The sequence below is a fragment of the Manis pentadactyla genome, chromosome 2 (genome assembly GCF_030020395.1).
Source record: "Manis pentadactyla isolate mManPen7 chromosome 2, mManPen7.hap1, whole genome shotgun sequence".
Lineage (NCBI taxonomy): Eukaryota > Metazoa > Chordata > Mammalia > Pholidota > Manidae > Manis > Manis pentadactyla.
Window position 1 is genome coordinate 76,287,247 of NC_080020.1, and position 15,142 is coordinate 76,302,388.

The 15,142-nt window shown below is 34.4% G+C and overlaps 1 protein-coding gene across 2 annotated transcripts in view; it reads left to right on the plus strand.

Moving 5' to 3' along the window:
* The window catches only part of EDIL3 (EGF like repeats and discoidin domains 3), a 411,614-nt gene that overhangs the window by 384,094 nt on the left and 12,378 nt on the right, over positions 1 to 15,142 (plus strand). For both annotated transcript variants that reach the window (XM_036914224.2, XM_057493705.1), the window contains one exon: positions 3,687 to 3,842. In XM_036914224.2, coding sequence (XP_036770119.2) covers positions 3,687 to 3,842 — 156 coding nt within the window. The remainder of the gene's footprint in view (positions 1 to 3,686; positions 3,843 to 15,142) is intronic.

A 15,142-nucleotide genomic window follows, 5' to 3' on the forward strand; every position in this document is an offset into this window, starting at 1 on the left:
CACTCACTAAAATTTGGAATCTGATTTTCCCTTGAAATAGTATTTTAGAACAATTTCTTTATTGTAATATAATCATAATTTCAAATGAGAATGCATAATATTCCATAAAATTAATTTTATTACTTTTGGTTAACCATTTCATGCCTCATGGGAATTTCAGTTGCCTCAGACTGACTCTATTTTAAGTAAAAATGAAATGACTATCTTTGTATACATTCTGAGTAAGTGAGCAAAATATGCTATGATCCAGAACTTCTTTCTCTGACAATGTGGCCACCCATATCCTTGTTTCTATATATTTATTTATAATCAGATGCTTTGAGACTTATATTATCTTCTCTCTCCAGATTTTATTATTTTATTGTTATCAAAGTCCAATATGGCCCTTAATACATTGTATATATTGTTTTATGCACTTGATAAATATTAACTCATCTAATTCTCAAAAAATCCTTTGAGGACTATTAGTCTCCTTTTTCAGGTGAGGAAATTGAGATGTAGAGAAATAAACTCACTTGCACAAGGGCTCATAGCTAGTAAGTGCAGTATCATTTTGGGAACCCAGACCACCCAGCCCCATTAAAATAGACTGTTCTCATTATCACGTTCCTGACTATCAGAGAGGATTTTTAACTAGTTGCCTTCCCTAGCAAGAAAGTAAGGTACCCTTTGGTACCACGGTGACACCATTATGTTATCCATTGTAGAGAACCAAGAGGATGGCAGCTAGCTTTTTCTGCTGTGGTACATTTCAGCATCCTTAGCCATGGTTGGTTCTTATCTATAGAACATACTCAAGAAGTAGTTCCAGCTCAATCCAGTAAAACCTTTATTGGGGAACTGTTACACCAAGGCACATTTAGTACAGATCCAGACATGAAGTGCAGTACACTATGCCAAATGTCTTATCATCTACCAGCTCAGGGCATTAAATAACTTACTATGTTTGTGCAAACTTTGGGAGGCAAGAGTCTAAAAGCAGAGGAATTTTGTCCAGCATGTTTATAGTACAGTGTTAACTCCTATCTACAAGAGGGCAGAGTGGTCCTGGGCCAGGGGTGAGCATAGATCCAGAGAAATGGGCTCTTCTGGGATCATCCTGCATGCTGGATACAATGGTGACATACCTGTGAATGTGTCTCAGAGTGAGATCTGTGCATGCCCTGTTGCAGCAACTTTCTGTGAAGCGTAAGATACTGATTACTTTTATACTGAAAGAAGGTTTGCTTAGGCCTGGTATTCTAAGTTTAATGTAGCAAATTTTAGGACAAAATCCAGCTTGAAACAGATTGCTGACTATTTAAGTCGAGAAGTTGACTTAACTGGAACAAAAAAGAAAAACATTTCTAGATCAAAAAAAAAACTAGAGAAGGGGAGCAGTTAGAGTAGGAGAAAAACATACCTGTTAGAAAGAGCCAAGACACACAACTCAAGGAGAAAACATCTCCACCCAGCAGGAAACCCAGATGACTTCAAGAAATGCCACAGAAAGAGAGATTCTATAAGATTCCTCATTGCGTCATCTTACCTAAGGACTTACAGAAGTTTAGGGACTGAAGAATCCATACCTGAAAGAATTCATGCTTGGTGGCAGTTTGCATTCCCGTGTTTACAGCTTTGATGGCACCACAGTGACTCAGAATACTCTGAGATGTTTTTTCCATTTACTGAGTGTCAGCAACATTAAGAGCACTTTGAAGACCAACAGCTATGCCTAGATGTCTCTGCACAATTAGATTTGGATTAGAATAATAAAAGCAATCAATATTTTTAAACCCAGAGAGCTGATGAACAGAAAGGAAATTCATGTTAAAAGACAGTGCCCTCGTCATAATGTAAAGCCAGGATTGTTTTGGTTTGGGGCTTAGTGTTGCTGTTAAGTTTGATAAATGTGATGAGAAAGCTTTGAGAGTCTTCCAGAATTTCTGAAATAGTCACATATACTGGGAAGAAATCATTTTTAAGTGAGGATCCATATGTATGGTGGAACCTTGAGTCAGGGAGACATGGATTGGAATCTGGGATCCTCCCTTTGCTAATGTTTATATTTGATCATACATATTATATTAGGCATGTGTCCCTTAATCTCTATAAAGTGATAATACCCAACCACACAGAGCTGTTGAGAGGACTCAATGAGGATGTAGCACTTAACATAGCATGAGGCAGCAAAGTTTCTTTCCCAGGTATCAAGTTTCCATCCTGCATTGCTACTAGACACAAGATGTTTTAGATAATATAATACATGTTTGGGAAATAGTAAAAACAAAGTTTTTAAAAAATAATTTTTGATAAACTCTTTGAAATGTTATACTGAAGCATTAAAGGTAGTTTTCTGTTTCAATCCATTGTCAAATTTGAGCCTAATGTCTTTAATTAGAGAATGTTCCAAAACATGGGCAAAAGCCCATGTGAAATGTTTAAGAAATATTCTTACACTGTGAAACATTGGGAACTTTTTTCATACCTTTATTGATGAACATATATGTCACAAAATAGGTTTTTTTCAATGCATTCTCCCTAGCTTGCTCTCCTCATTCATGGCCTGTATCTGACCCATGACTATCTATTTGTGGCTATGTAAATCTCACAGGATGGAGAACCTGAAATAGAAACAAAAGGACATAGTGGTTGAAAGCCACATGGGATCATAACAGTTAAAGATGATAAGATCAAGGATATAGCAGAGCACTTAGTCATAAGAAGTAGAAGGAAGTAGGTGGCTATTGTAGGAGAGGAAGCTGTAGATCAAGGAACATTAATAATACAAGGTAAAGTTCTTATAAGGATTGTCCACATGGAAAACAAAGTTTCCTAATTTTTTTTTCATTGACATCATAAGATATAAGAGAAGATGCATGAATTGGAGAACAAAGAAGTAGAATACTAAACTATTCAATGTTGCATATTCTTTTTTGATGAAAATCATCCCTATCTTTTGCATTTCAATTACATTCTATGCATCTAATGCTTACTAAATCATTATGGGTCTCGTGGCCTTTAAGTATATATTTTGCGGGAATGAACACATGAGTAGAGATTACACAAATCATGGATGCATATTTTAATCCTCAGTTTTTGAAGAATATTCTACTTCCTCCTCAATATTTTTAGGATTGTAATTTTCTGAAGGAGGATTTTTATTGGAAAATGATTACTATTACTCAATTATATATTACTGAACTGATTAAAATTCATAGAAACAGGATTGACTTTTTACTTAATGTTTCATTGTGAAACATCCAATATCATTTTTGTTCCTGATGTGTGCCCAGCTACAATTTTATTTTTATTATTATTGAATTGGCCAGTAAAGTCAGCAAATTGAATTATAAGCACAAGCTCTGGGAGATAATGATCAGTCTCAAGAAGGTCAGCCTTGCCAGTTCTGTATTATCTGTTATACAAGACTGTACAGCTAGATGAATCAGTTTAATATAAAATTGATTAGTAATCTGAAATGCCCATCATTTTATTTTTAAATGGTCAAAATAAAATGGTGGTTCCGGTTTTAAACTAACTTTACCCAGTCAAGTCAAAAGTACAAACCAATAACAGACTCAGTCATCAGTTTCAAAGTACAGATAAGAAGTGGATTTGGGGCTTTAGCATCAAAGCTCAAGAGACTTGCAAATTTATAATGGACTCTACTATGGTATTTAAATTATGTCTCTTCTTGTTTTTAGGTAGATCTTCTGGTCCCTACCAAAGTGACTGGCATCATTACACAAGGAGCTAAAGATTTTGGCCATGTACAGTTTGTAGGCTCCTACAAACTAGCTTACAGCAATGATGGAGAACATTGGACTGTATACCAGGATGAAAAGCAAAGAAAAGATAAGGTAAGTTATCCAGGTGGTTTTATAACATGTGGAAATAGAAGATAAAAGTGTATCCAAGTTTGATTGAATAAACTGCTTATACATCTGTGCTGAAAATAATAGCTATATACACCAAAAAATGTATGTTGAAAAAAGTTTTAAAGAATAGCACCGTAAAGGAGCCAAATAGTCAAATAATGTGATTATGCATTATAGTATAATATGCATTACATTAAATATATATATATATAGTAAATATTCATTATAGTCAAATAATGCAGTAGTGCTGTTACTGGGCTGAGTTTTTTCTCAGTTCTTGTCCCACTGTAACAGAGAAATGAAATGCAGAAACACAATAGTGAAGCAAAGTGGAAGTTTTATTTGAGGACAGTCCAAGGGAGGTGTGGACCAGAGTCAAGGTAGACAAAGGCCCTGAACTTTTAAGGGAGGGTCTATTTATCATGTCCTTGGGTCTATTGGAGGCACCTCTTTGATTGGAAGGGTGAGGTCATTTGATTGACAGTTTAAGTGATACACTCACTCCTCTTGTACCGTCTTTTCCCAAACTGCATTCAGAAGAGACTATGGGGTTGGGGGCAAACCTGAAATTTTATTTTAATAAGATTACGAAGAGGTATGGTTTGGGTGGTTCTTAGTTTTGTTATACAGTGGCTGGTTGGGACCAGTTTGTCCTGGTCTCCATAGACAGGAAATTACCTCCCCGCAAAGCCTTTGTTGTCTTCATGTGGGACCCCCTACTTGGGCAGAGTTTGAGTGTTTTTTTTCCTTGAACCTTATCTTCTCTTTCCTGGGCTGTGTCTGTCTTTCTACCTAACAGTAAAACCTATTTACATTTTCATATTATCAATAATCTAAAATCTGAGTAAGATTGAATTTATATTTTATATAAACCTAACAGAAGCTCAAATAATTTATCGTAAAACACACACACATAGTTATTGTTTGAACATATTCTACTATTCTTTTATTATTAAAATGAATTAGAATTAGAATTAGGAAAAAATGTTCTTTGGAGAAAAATATTTCAAAGGTTAATGAAAATATTTTTAAACATTTTACATTTCCTTGGTTATTTTGACAACTAAGAATTTTAGAAGTGGACAAATTTTGACTATTGCACTAGTTCGTCAAAATTAAAATGGGGGATTTTTCTCACTCCGTTTCCTTGATTGTTAATAATTCACAGGTTTAATTTTTTTTTTTACCCGTGTATTCTGTTATAATGTCACAATAATAGGTATATATGAACACAACATTCAGTTCTCCATACAATTTCTAATTGGTTTTCTAAAAGTTCTTACCATATTAAATGTCTTTTCATACCATCTACCAATGAATTTCTTTGGGACCCTGAAGAATGGAAGTGCTTGTGGACAACATCAGTAATGAATTACATCAGATGTTAAAATATTGCCTCAGTTGGACTAATGAAGTTTAAATTTATTCATTGCTTAGTGTCTTTGTGCAGAGAATTCTAGCTTTCTGAAGACATCAAGAGAAACATCATGACTTCCTTAGTTCAAGTATTTGAGGGGACTATAACACATTTGCATACACATTAAGTATTTCTGAATTAATAGTTTTTTCCTATTTGTCATTCCCTTACTGTTATTGTATTATTAGCCAGGAGACAGTTGGAAATATCTTTTCTTAAAATATTCAAGGCATGTAGGTTTCACATTGCCAATTCCTGCATTTGGCACCACTGTCAACACCCAGCCAGCCTTTGGTCTTCCCAGTGGCCCCACCACCACCAGCGGACCTAGAGTTCCTAGCAGCATGCCTAACATTTGGGGTGGCAGCTCACTGCTTACAGGTGCCACACCAGGCCCACTCATGCTGGCAGCCCCTGCAGCCCCTATGGATGGGGGGACACCAGGGCTCAGTGTGCCTGCCCCAGGCCCCACTCATCCTCCGGCATCTCAAATAGCTAACAAATCACTCAAGAAGACGGTCCGCTATTTATGGAAACTCAACCTGCTCTCATCCTACAGCAAGCCAGATGCCCACACCTCAAAAGAGTGAGTATGTTCTAAGAACAGTTTTCTCTAGTCCTGGAACTAACAAGATGCCCACAGCTGTTTATAGGTGCTTCATTTCCTCCTGTCCATTTACCAAAATGGGCCCTAATCTTTCCAAGATTATGTATATACTTTATATATTCATATTAAACCTTGTTCTTGTTAAAAAAAAATATATATATATATATATATTCAAGGCAGAGAATTTTTAAGTTTTCCCCAAAATACTAAACCTGGAATGGCTATTTCAGTGAGTCAACAGAGTCTGAATTCAGTTCACGTAAAACTGAATTTTTTAGGTTTAGATTATAAAAGCCATACCTATTTATTTGTTAACATGTCAGAACAAACCTATTTGGCATAAAGGATACATTCATTTAACACCTGAAAATATGCACACATTTTATATTTTAACATCTCAGAAACTGGCTTATCTTATAATGTCACAATTGAATTGAGAGCACTTATTATTTTCTAGAAAAATATAATATAGTGGCATGTTTTTTAACCAATGGCATCTTAGAATGAATGAATATTAGAATTTATAAAACTGTCTTCAAATTTATTGTTGAACCATAGGCAATATCTGCCATAGTTTATTGCAATAACTACGTTCCTACCTTTACCTTTATTTACAGTAGGCATTCTGGTGCATAGAGAAAGTAAATATGTTCAATAAGATGTTTTTTTAAACTTCATAAATTATACAGCTCTTGAAATTAATTTTAAGATAGGTAAGTATTTTCACCCATTATTCTTGTGTAATATTTACTAAAAAATACATCTATAATAGTGAAAGGTTGACTTGAGGAAGAAATATAAAATGGCTGAGCCATTTTACTGGTAAAATACTTCTTTGTCTCCATTTATATTAGGCCTGTGGTTTAATGATTATATATGAATAGTTTTTAAATTTTTCCTTAATTAATTGATTAGACATTTGTACATTAATGCATTTTATTTCATTATCTCAGTTTAAATTTTTTGCACCAAGTTGGCCAAGTTACTTGATAATGTTTGAGTTTTCTGCGTCCTGATTTTCTATCCACTTGCGTTTTCAATTATAAAGACAGAAATGTGGAAATCTCCAACTATAATTTTGGATTTCCCTATTTCTATTTCTCCTTGCAGTTATGCGAGTGTTTGCTTGGATGTGTTTTGAAGCTCTGTTAAAAGATGCATGAACAATTAGAATTGTGGTGTCCTCTTGATCAAATAAGCCCGTTATCATTAGAAAACAATCTTCTTAATCCTTGGTAATATTTTTTGGTCTGAAATCTACTTTGCCAGTGTTAATCGAGGTACTAATTTACTTTGATTAACTTACGTTGGTGTGTGTTTTTCCCATCCTTTTACTTTTAACCTATTCTTACTTTATATTTGAAATTCATTTCTTCTTTGCAACATATAGTTGGGTCTCCTTTTTTCCTATCTGAGTATCTTTGTTTTTTAACTGGTGTATTTAAACCATTTACATTTGATATGAGTACTGATGTAATGTAGTTCAGATGTATCATCTCGCTATTTATTTCCTATTAGTCACATCTTTTCTTCCTTTTTTTTCCTATTTTTCTGCTTTCTTTTGGGTTAATTGAAGTTTTAATGATTCCATTTTGTTTCCTTTGTTGACTTATTTGCTATAACATTTTTTTGTTATTTGAGTGATTGCTTTAGGATTTATAATATACATTTTAAACTTATCGGGTCTACCTTCAAATTAATGTAGAGCCCCAGAAACTTACCTCCATTAGCACAAGCAAGATAAATTATAACTATAAAGGTATATACTTAGGAACCACAGTTATTATAACACATGATTTTGACATTGCTAAAATAAGTCTTATTGTAAAGAAAGAAACAGGCTTCATTAAGCAAGTTGGACAATTATGAGAATAAACTGATGTATTCAATGAAAAAGGTGTAAGGCAGAATTCTTCTGTGAGACAATAAGCCACAGTGTCATCACTGCAATGTAAACATTTCTGAAAAATTAAACCATCTTAATATTACAAACATGGCAATTGGCTAAACTCAATCAATGTAACTGGTACTTTTAAAATTAAATTTAGCCAGTTCATTTATCATATTATAACTAATTTGGTGTAATGAAAAAAAGCCTTAGATAAGTGTACTATTTAGTACTGAAGAAAACAACTAACACCAACAAACTACATAAGAATGTGGCGATTATTGTAATAAAGAAATGCTTTATGTATAAGAAGGAACTACAGGGCATAATCATCTCCATTCCTACAGGAAGGGGATTTTATAAAGTAAATGAGAAAATGTGTGGCATAAGTTCTTTGAACACTTGAAAATATAGACAATTTATATACATATGTATAATATATACCATATAATATATGCACCAATCAAAATTATGTTTATTTATATACCCAAATAATTATTGTGCTTTGTTGTTATTACTATTAGGTATTTTACCTATAATTTAACATATCCTTTATAGATGTGCTCTTCTTTAGAGATGCTCTGAACAACCTAGCAGTTAATTTTTATGAAGTTGAATAAGCTACTTCCTATTGATTCTAATATTATTTCTGTCTTGCTTTCCATGGTTATTTTTCATAAGGAAATTTCGATATTTTCAAGGGCAAATTCCACTACAAAGCTTTCCTCTAAATTAATATAACGAATGAATGTTTCAGGGCAAAAACATGTGCCTGTAAAATATCTTATGTAGTATCTGTATATTCCTAAAGGAAATATTTACCACCATAATTCTATAATTCCTTTCTGTGACTTTGTGTTTCCATTGACTTCTTGCCTTAACACAATTTGGGGGTTTGAGTATGAAGTCTGATGTAGGTCCAAAACAAGATTACCTCAGAAAAACAATCTCAAAATAATAGCAGTTTTTCTGTTTACTGTAAGTACTGTAAATGAAAATTCTAAAACTGTATGAATGTTCTTTCTGTTTTTTCCTAGTCATAACTGACTAAGCCTCAGGGAAGCAATGCCAAGGAAAAATTATATATGTACATAGGGATGTCTAAACATATGTATGAATGTGTATGTGTGTGTGTGTGTGTGTGTGTGTGTGTGTGTGTGTGTGTGCGCACCAAAAGTCAGTTGAGGAAAAATAGATGCCTTATTCTCTTCGTTGAAATGTCAGTTTCTCACTACCCTTCCAGTGCTTTCATATGAGTTATAATTTACTTTAGTAGTCTATTTTTTGACAAAATTCCACATTAAATCTTCCATAATGGAGCATATGATGGTACTGTCTCATTACAGACCCTACCTTCTTATTTTTCTTTTTCTACTCTACAGTATTTTCTAACATTGAACTAACTTTTATATTTTCTCTACAACATAAACATAGATGCACATACATTTTTTATTTGAAAGTCAAATGTTCCTTTGCTCTCATGAAGGTGACATTTGTTTTATACTCTTGGAGGTGTTTTTACTACACTTAGCAGGAGAATTGCAAAATTTGACAGACACTTTCAGTATTTAATTTTTAAGGTTATAAGCCAAACTAAAACAATAATAAATTTCAAGAAGTATACTTATATGGAAAAATTAGAAATGAAAATGGATTTCCTCATCTAAAACATTAGTCATAATGTCATGATGTTAAATAAACCTGAATTCACACCCTGAGGACTTGCTGCTTTGAGAAAAAAGAGGTTGATAATATTCTGTTTTGTCTACCTTCCTGAAGTTATCCAGATTTTTTAAAGTATAAGTCAAAAAAATTGCAACTTTACTCTGGATTTTCTATAAATGAAAATCCAAAACCTCGTTTCCAATGGGATTTTGTTGGTCCTTAAAGAGGAATGCCACATACTCATCAAAAACTATCCTGCAACATCTCAGTGAACTCCTTAATTCAGTGGTTACCAAAATTGTCTCATCATAACACTCATGGGGGAGCTTGTTAAAAAGTATTGATTTCTGTGCCCTGCCTCAGACTCTTTGGGAATGAGTTAGGCATCTAAATATTTACAGAGGCTCTGGATAATATGAATAATTGGCAAGTGTGGAAAAGATGATTCTAATAGGCACACAAAACTGAGATTTTGAAACTAAGGATAGTTTTGTATTTTTCTAGTCGGGATGGAATTTATTATAATTCCTTAGGACTTTGGTTGGCCTCTAATTTGTCATTGGAAGTCAGTATGAATCAATGTCTTCACAAATTTAGGTAAATGTTTGCCAATTCTCTTGTGAACACTAGAAAGCAAACACGTATTAACTTTAAACAAATTTTAAATTTAAATAATAGATTTAAGTAGTTAACACAGATGAGGTGGGAAAGCATCCAGGAGATTGTGACATTTGTATTCATTCCAGCGTGAGTTCAGTAGGCAGTCATCATCTACGCCCAGCTGGATGTATGGGGAAAAACCTGAACATGACAGAGTGAATCAAAGAGACTCCAGGCTGACAAGCAGCTCAGGAAAGGTGAAAAACTTCAGCTCATTCAGCTTATCTTGAAGACTCAAAATGTAACCTACGAGTGTGTTACCTGATAAAGCAACTAGGAAAGAAGTGACACTACAGATTATGTCTGTTCCATAAAAGTCTATGACTCCCCAGTAGAAAAGAGTTTCTGGTCCTTCTTTATTTCCTTTCTTTTCTCAACGTCAGTGTGAAAAGAGAAGCAGCAACATGAGCAACCTCATTAATAAAGCCCACATAATCGCAGGGTATGTTCATATTGAGCAGCAGTCACAGCTGACACAGGGCCTCCTCCGCAGCTGCCACGCTCAGGTTGTGGAAATAAATTTGAATGTTTAAAGCCTCAAACGTGCAGCTCATCAGTGAGCCATACGGTCTCATAAGATGTCAGCCCATAGTCAATAGTCCTGCTGCTCTTCTGAAATTGTATATGGGTGAAAAACCTAGAACTTGAAGAAACCCTTAGGAGGTAAATAAATGGAATCTTCAGTGGCAATCAGTGAGGAGGATGCTGTCAGGAGGAAAATGAAAGGGGTAAATAATCCTTTTTTAATGGAAGAATCATTGATATACAATCTTATATTGGTTTCAAGTATACAACACAGTGGTTCAACAGTTACCCATGTTATTAAATCCTCACCCCCACTAGTGCAGTTACTCTCTGTCAACATAAGAAGTTACAGAATCATTGACTATATTCTCTATGTTTGTACTACTATCCCCATGACTAATTTATATTATGATTCAGAATTTTTGTGCCCCTTTATCCCCCACGCCCTAGCCACCCCAACCCCTCCCCCATTTTAACCACAGGCACTTCTCATTGTCTGTGAGTCTACTATGATTTTGTTCATTTTGTTTTGTTTTTATATTCCACAAATAAGTGAAATTGTATCGTATTTGTCTTTGCCCGCCTGGCTTATTTCACTGAGCATAACACCCTCTAGGTCCATCCATATTGTTGCCAATGGCAGGGGTGAATTAGTCTTAAGGTGGAGCAGCTGCTTGTTTCTGAGCAGCAAAGTCAAGGGCAGATTCTTTATATCTTGCGTGGAGACCATTAGTCCCATAGACTCCAAGTCCTGTAACTGTTAAGAAAGGAAGGCAAAGAAAAGGTGGATTTTCTGAAAGCGATTTCCAGGAACTAATTGACTTCACACAAACCACTCAGATTCAAAAACAGCAAGTGAGTCCTGCCTCTGTATGATAGAGATTTATATGTTGGCAGTGTAGTGTACTTACTTAGGTATTTGGTGAGTGACTTAAGTAGAACTAAGTAAAGGAGACAATGACATAGTTTCAGTATTGTCTAAAAATAAGGACAGTATTATTTAAATAAACACCTTCTGTTATTTAGAATGTATCTGCTTTCTTCCTTGTCATAATTCAATATTATGGAGCCTGACTAGGATATGTGTTGGTGTTAAGAATGCAAAATTGCCTATATTCACATAAATGTGGGTGTTATTGGTTTTTCAAATTTAGGACACCACATAAGAATGTGACTATTTTAGCAAAATGTAAAGTTCAGTGATGAGCTCATCTTTTAAATTTTAAATTATGTTAAATAGCACTGCCTAGGAGTGGATAGAGGTAGATAATAGTGTCATGATTCTACTTTTAATGCAATAAAAACTGCATGGAATTAAGAGATTAAAAGAAAAAACCATGCAATTAGGGACTAATGTGTTCATCAAGGCAAATAAAGGTTGATAACATGCAGACAAAATATTAGAAAACATGTAAATAAAGAAGTTCAGTTATTTCCACAATTATGCATACCAACTACAAAATTCAAGGAAGTTGTGCAATTCTTACGTAACTTTTATAATTCATCCTTTTGCCAAAAATAGAATGGGAGCCTGTAAATGTTGCTAAGACTTCTGACCAAGAAGGTCACATCTCAGGAGAAAAAAATTAATTTATCAAAGTGAAAGTGATTTGAAGACCTAAATCTGCCTACTGGATTGTGAAAGCACAGCCACACTGAACAAATTTAAATTCAGAATTGTCACCAGTGAGTAGTGTGACAGCAGTTGATAAGATGCACAGAGAACAACATGATGGAGATACAGCAGAATCAGCTGTGAAGTGGGGGTTGGGTTCAGAAATAAGGTGGAAGACTGGATGCAAGTACAGAAGCAAATAGATGAGGCTGGAGCCACTACAAGGAGGATGTATTTCCATTTCCATATTTAACATGAACTCCAAGTGTCCATCTGCCCAAATATGGTGGTTCCTGAACCTAGGGTAAAAAGGGGCTTAAGAGCAGGAAAGGAAGGGAGGACCTGGAAATGGAGCTTACGGGATGGAGGTGAGCAGAGAGACGATTAGTAACTTAAATAATTCCAGCTGTAGAATTAAGTAACTAGCTAGATGCTGGAAATAAAAGACAAGGTGGAGTGACAGACTAGCCCCAGAAACAATCAGAAGCCCTTGTATGTTAAGGAATTCATTCATTTTAAGCAGTCATTTAGTTTACTTGGAGATAGCGGTAGAAAGCTAGTTGTTTTTCTTCAAGGATCAATTTTGGAGTTGCAAAAAAAATTCTGTGTTGTTATTTCACATTCTGTAATAGTAAAGATTAGCAATGTAAAATATATGGTGAATTTTGGCTCATGAAATCTTTACATTTCTTAAATGTCATTTGGATTTTTTTCATCTTCTTCATTTAAAACAAAAAACTAAAGCAGGGTGCTTGTCTGAGGACATATCATCAGACAGAAAAAACAAGTCAACACCAGGCACAAAATCCACAAAACTCACCAATTTCTGGAGGGAGGGGCAGGAAAGGGGGAAGAAAAATGTCCCCACCACTGTGACTCATACTTAGCAAGAGGTAACATCCCAGCACTTGGGCTATGAATCGTCATTCTCAATAAGATAGAAATTTGTGGAGAAAGGAGAAAACAATGCAGAGAAATATAATAATGAAATTATTAATAAACAGATAAATATAATAAATATAAAAAACAGCAAACATGGTTTGTTCTTTGTGTTGTCCTAAAAACTGAGAACTTTATTTTCAGAAAATTAGATAAATTACCTTAAAATTTGAAACCACATAGTTTTTCAAGTTATCAGATGTTTCTGCATGAATGAAAAAATTATGAAAAACACAAGAGATGTGTTACTTAGCAGTGTTATTAAAGTAAAATTTTCATAAATAAAAAACAATTTTTTAAACTATTTCATGCTTTATGGCCTTAATTTTCCCAATGATCAAATGTCAAAAAACTTAAAATTCCCTAATTTTTGTCTTAAACTGCCATCACTCACCAGAAATGAGTAAGAATTTCCACACTGAAAATTCTGAATATGCTTGATTTACATATTATTAGACTCAACTGTGTAATGATAATATTCTTCAATGAAAAAGAATTATTCATTCTCTTGTTTCAGTCATGCTTATAGTACTACTGTACAGGACCAGGAAGTATTAGCCCAGCTATGACCCTATACATTGATTAAAACTGTTAACACGTAAAAATTATTGATTTGTAAATAGGTCCACAATAGAGTGGTCAAGGCTATAACACTGTAATACATTGTTTAAAACTCAAATATGTTATTGCTCATTAAAAGGCAGTGATAAAACTAATAGAAGCAGGAGAGCTTAGCTGAGGAAAAGGTTTTAATATTTTATAGAAAAATTACATAGTCCTGTTTATTGTGAATCTGGTGGTTATTTCTACTATGAAAATGAACCCTTGATCAGTCTGAGTAAGACAAAATGGAAAGCATGTCATTATTTTGGTTGTTGGAACTAGACACTGACCATTGGCTAGAATACAGCAAAAAAGGGAAGTCATTTCATTTCTAATTACCACACAACTGATCTTTTGACGTTTAATATATTTTTAACATATAACCCCCGACATCAGTTCTGCACAGAACATATGCCAAACTGTTCCTCATCACACCATCAGCTGCAGCCTGTGGGGCATCTAACATGCTCCACTTTAACTCTCTCACCATGAATTAATATTCCAGCTTTTTTCTACTCTTTCATAGTTTAAATCTGAAAAAGAATAAAAGATACCTGTCACGTCTCCATGTTTATGGGACACTATTACAGGATTTCTGAATCTGCCACACCCCATAAAATGACCCATTTGGCTGTGATTCTCATATCATTATTCCTTTTCTTGGATCTCAGAGAAAAAGGGTATTAGTGTATAGACTGCTCTTGAGACACACATCTGTACCAAGCCTCTCGGGGCCCTTACAAAGGCAACACATTGCTTGTCATTGTAAAGCTTCTGTTGAAATTTGAAACACAGAACTGATTAAAATGTAACTTTAAAAAATAAAAGATGCATCCAGCAATTCTACTTGCATGAAGGGGTGTTCCTCCCAGGTGTTCTGCAGCTGTGAATAGAACACCAACCCCAGAAGACCAAACACAGGACTTAATTTCCTGCTTTTCTGTAAAGCTAGAAACAAAATTACATGTGTCCAGATAAATGAGATGTTACATAGTCAATAATAATTAAAGAAGGCATTCCTCATAAATGAGTGAAAATAATGCTACTTTTACATAGCAAATTTTCACTTATATTTCTCTTTCGTAGCTTACCAATATCAGTAAGTAATAGCAAATTTGACTTCTCTCTCATGATAGCAAATATTTAATAATCAACACATTCTCAACTCATTGAGACTGAAGACCCAGGACTCAAGTCAGAGTTGGCACCTGCTCAGCTCAGGGCCAGGATTCTCTATGGTCTTCACTCAGGGTTGCCAGATTTAGCAAATACTAATTAAATTTGAATGTCAGATTAGCAATTAATAATTGTTAGTCTAAGTATATCCCAATTCTTCTGTCTTGCAACCCTGTCTCCATTGAAA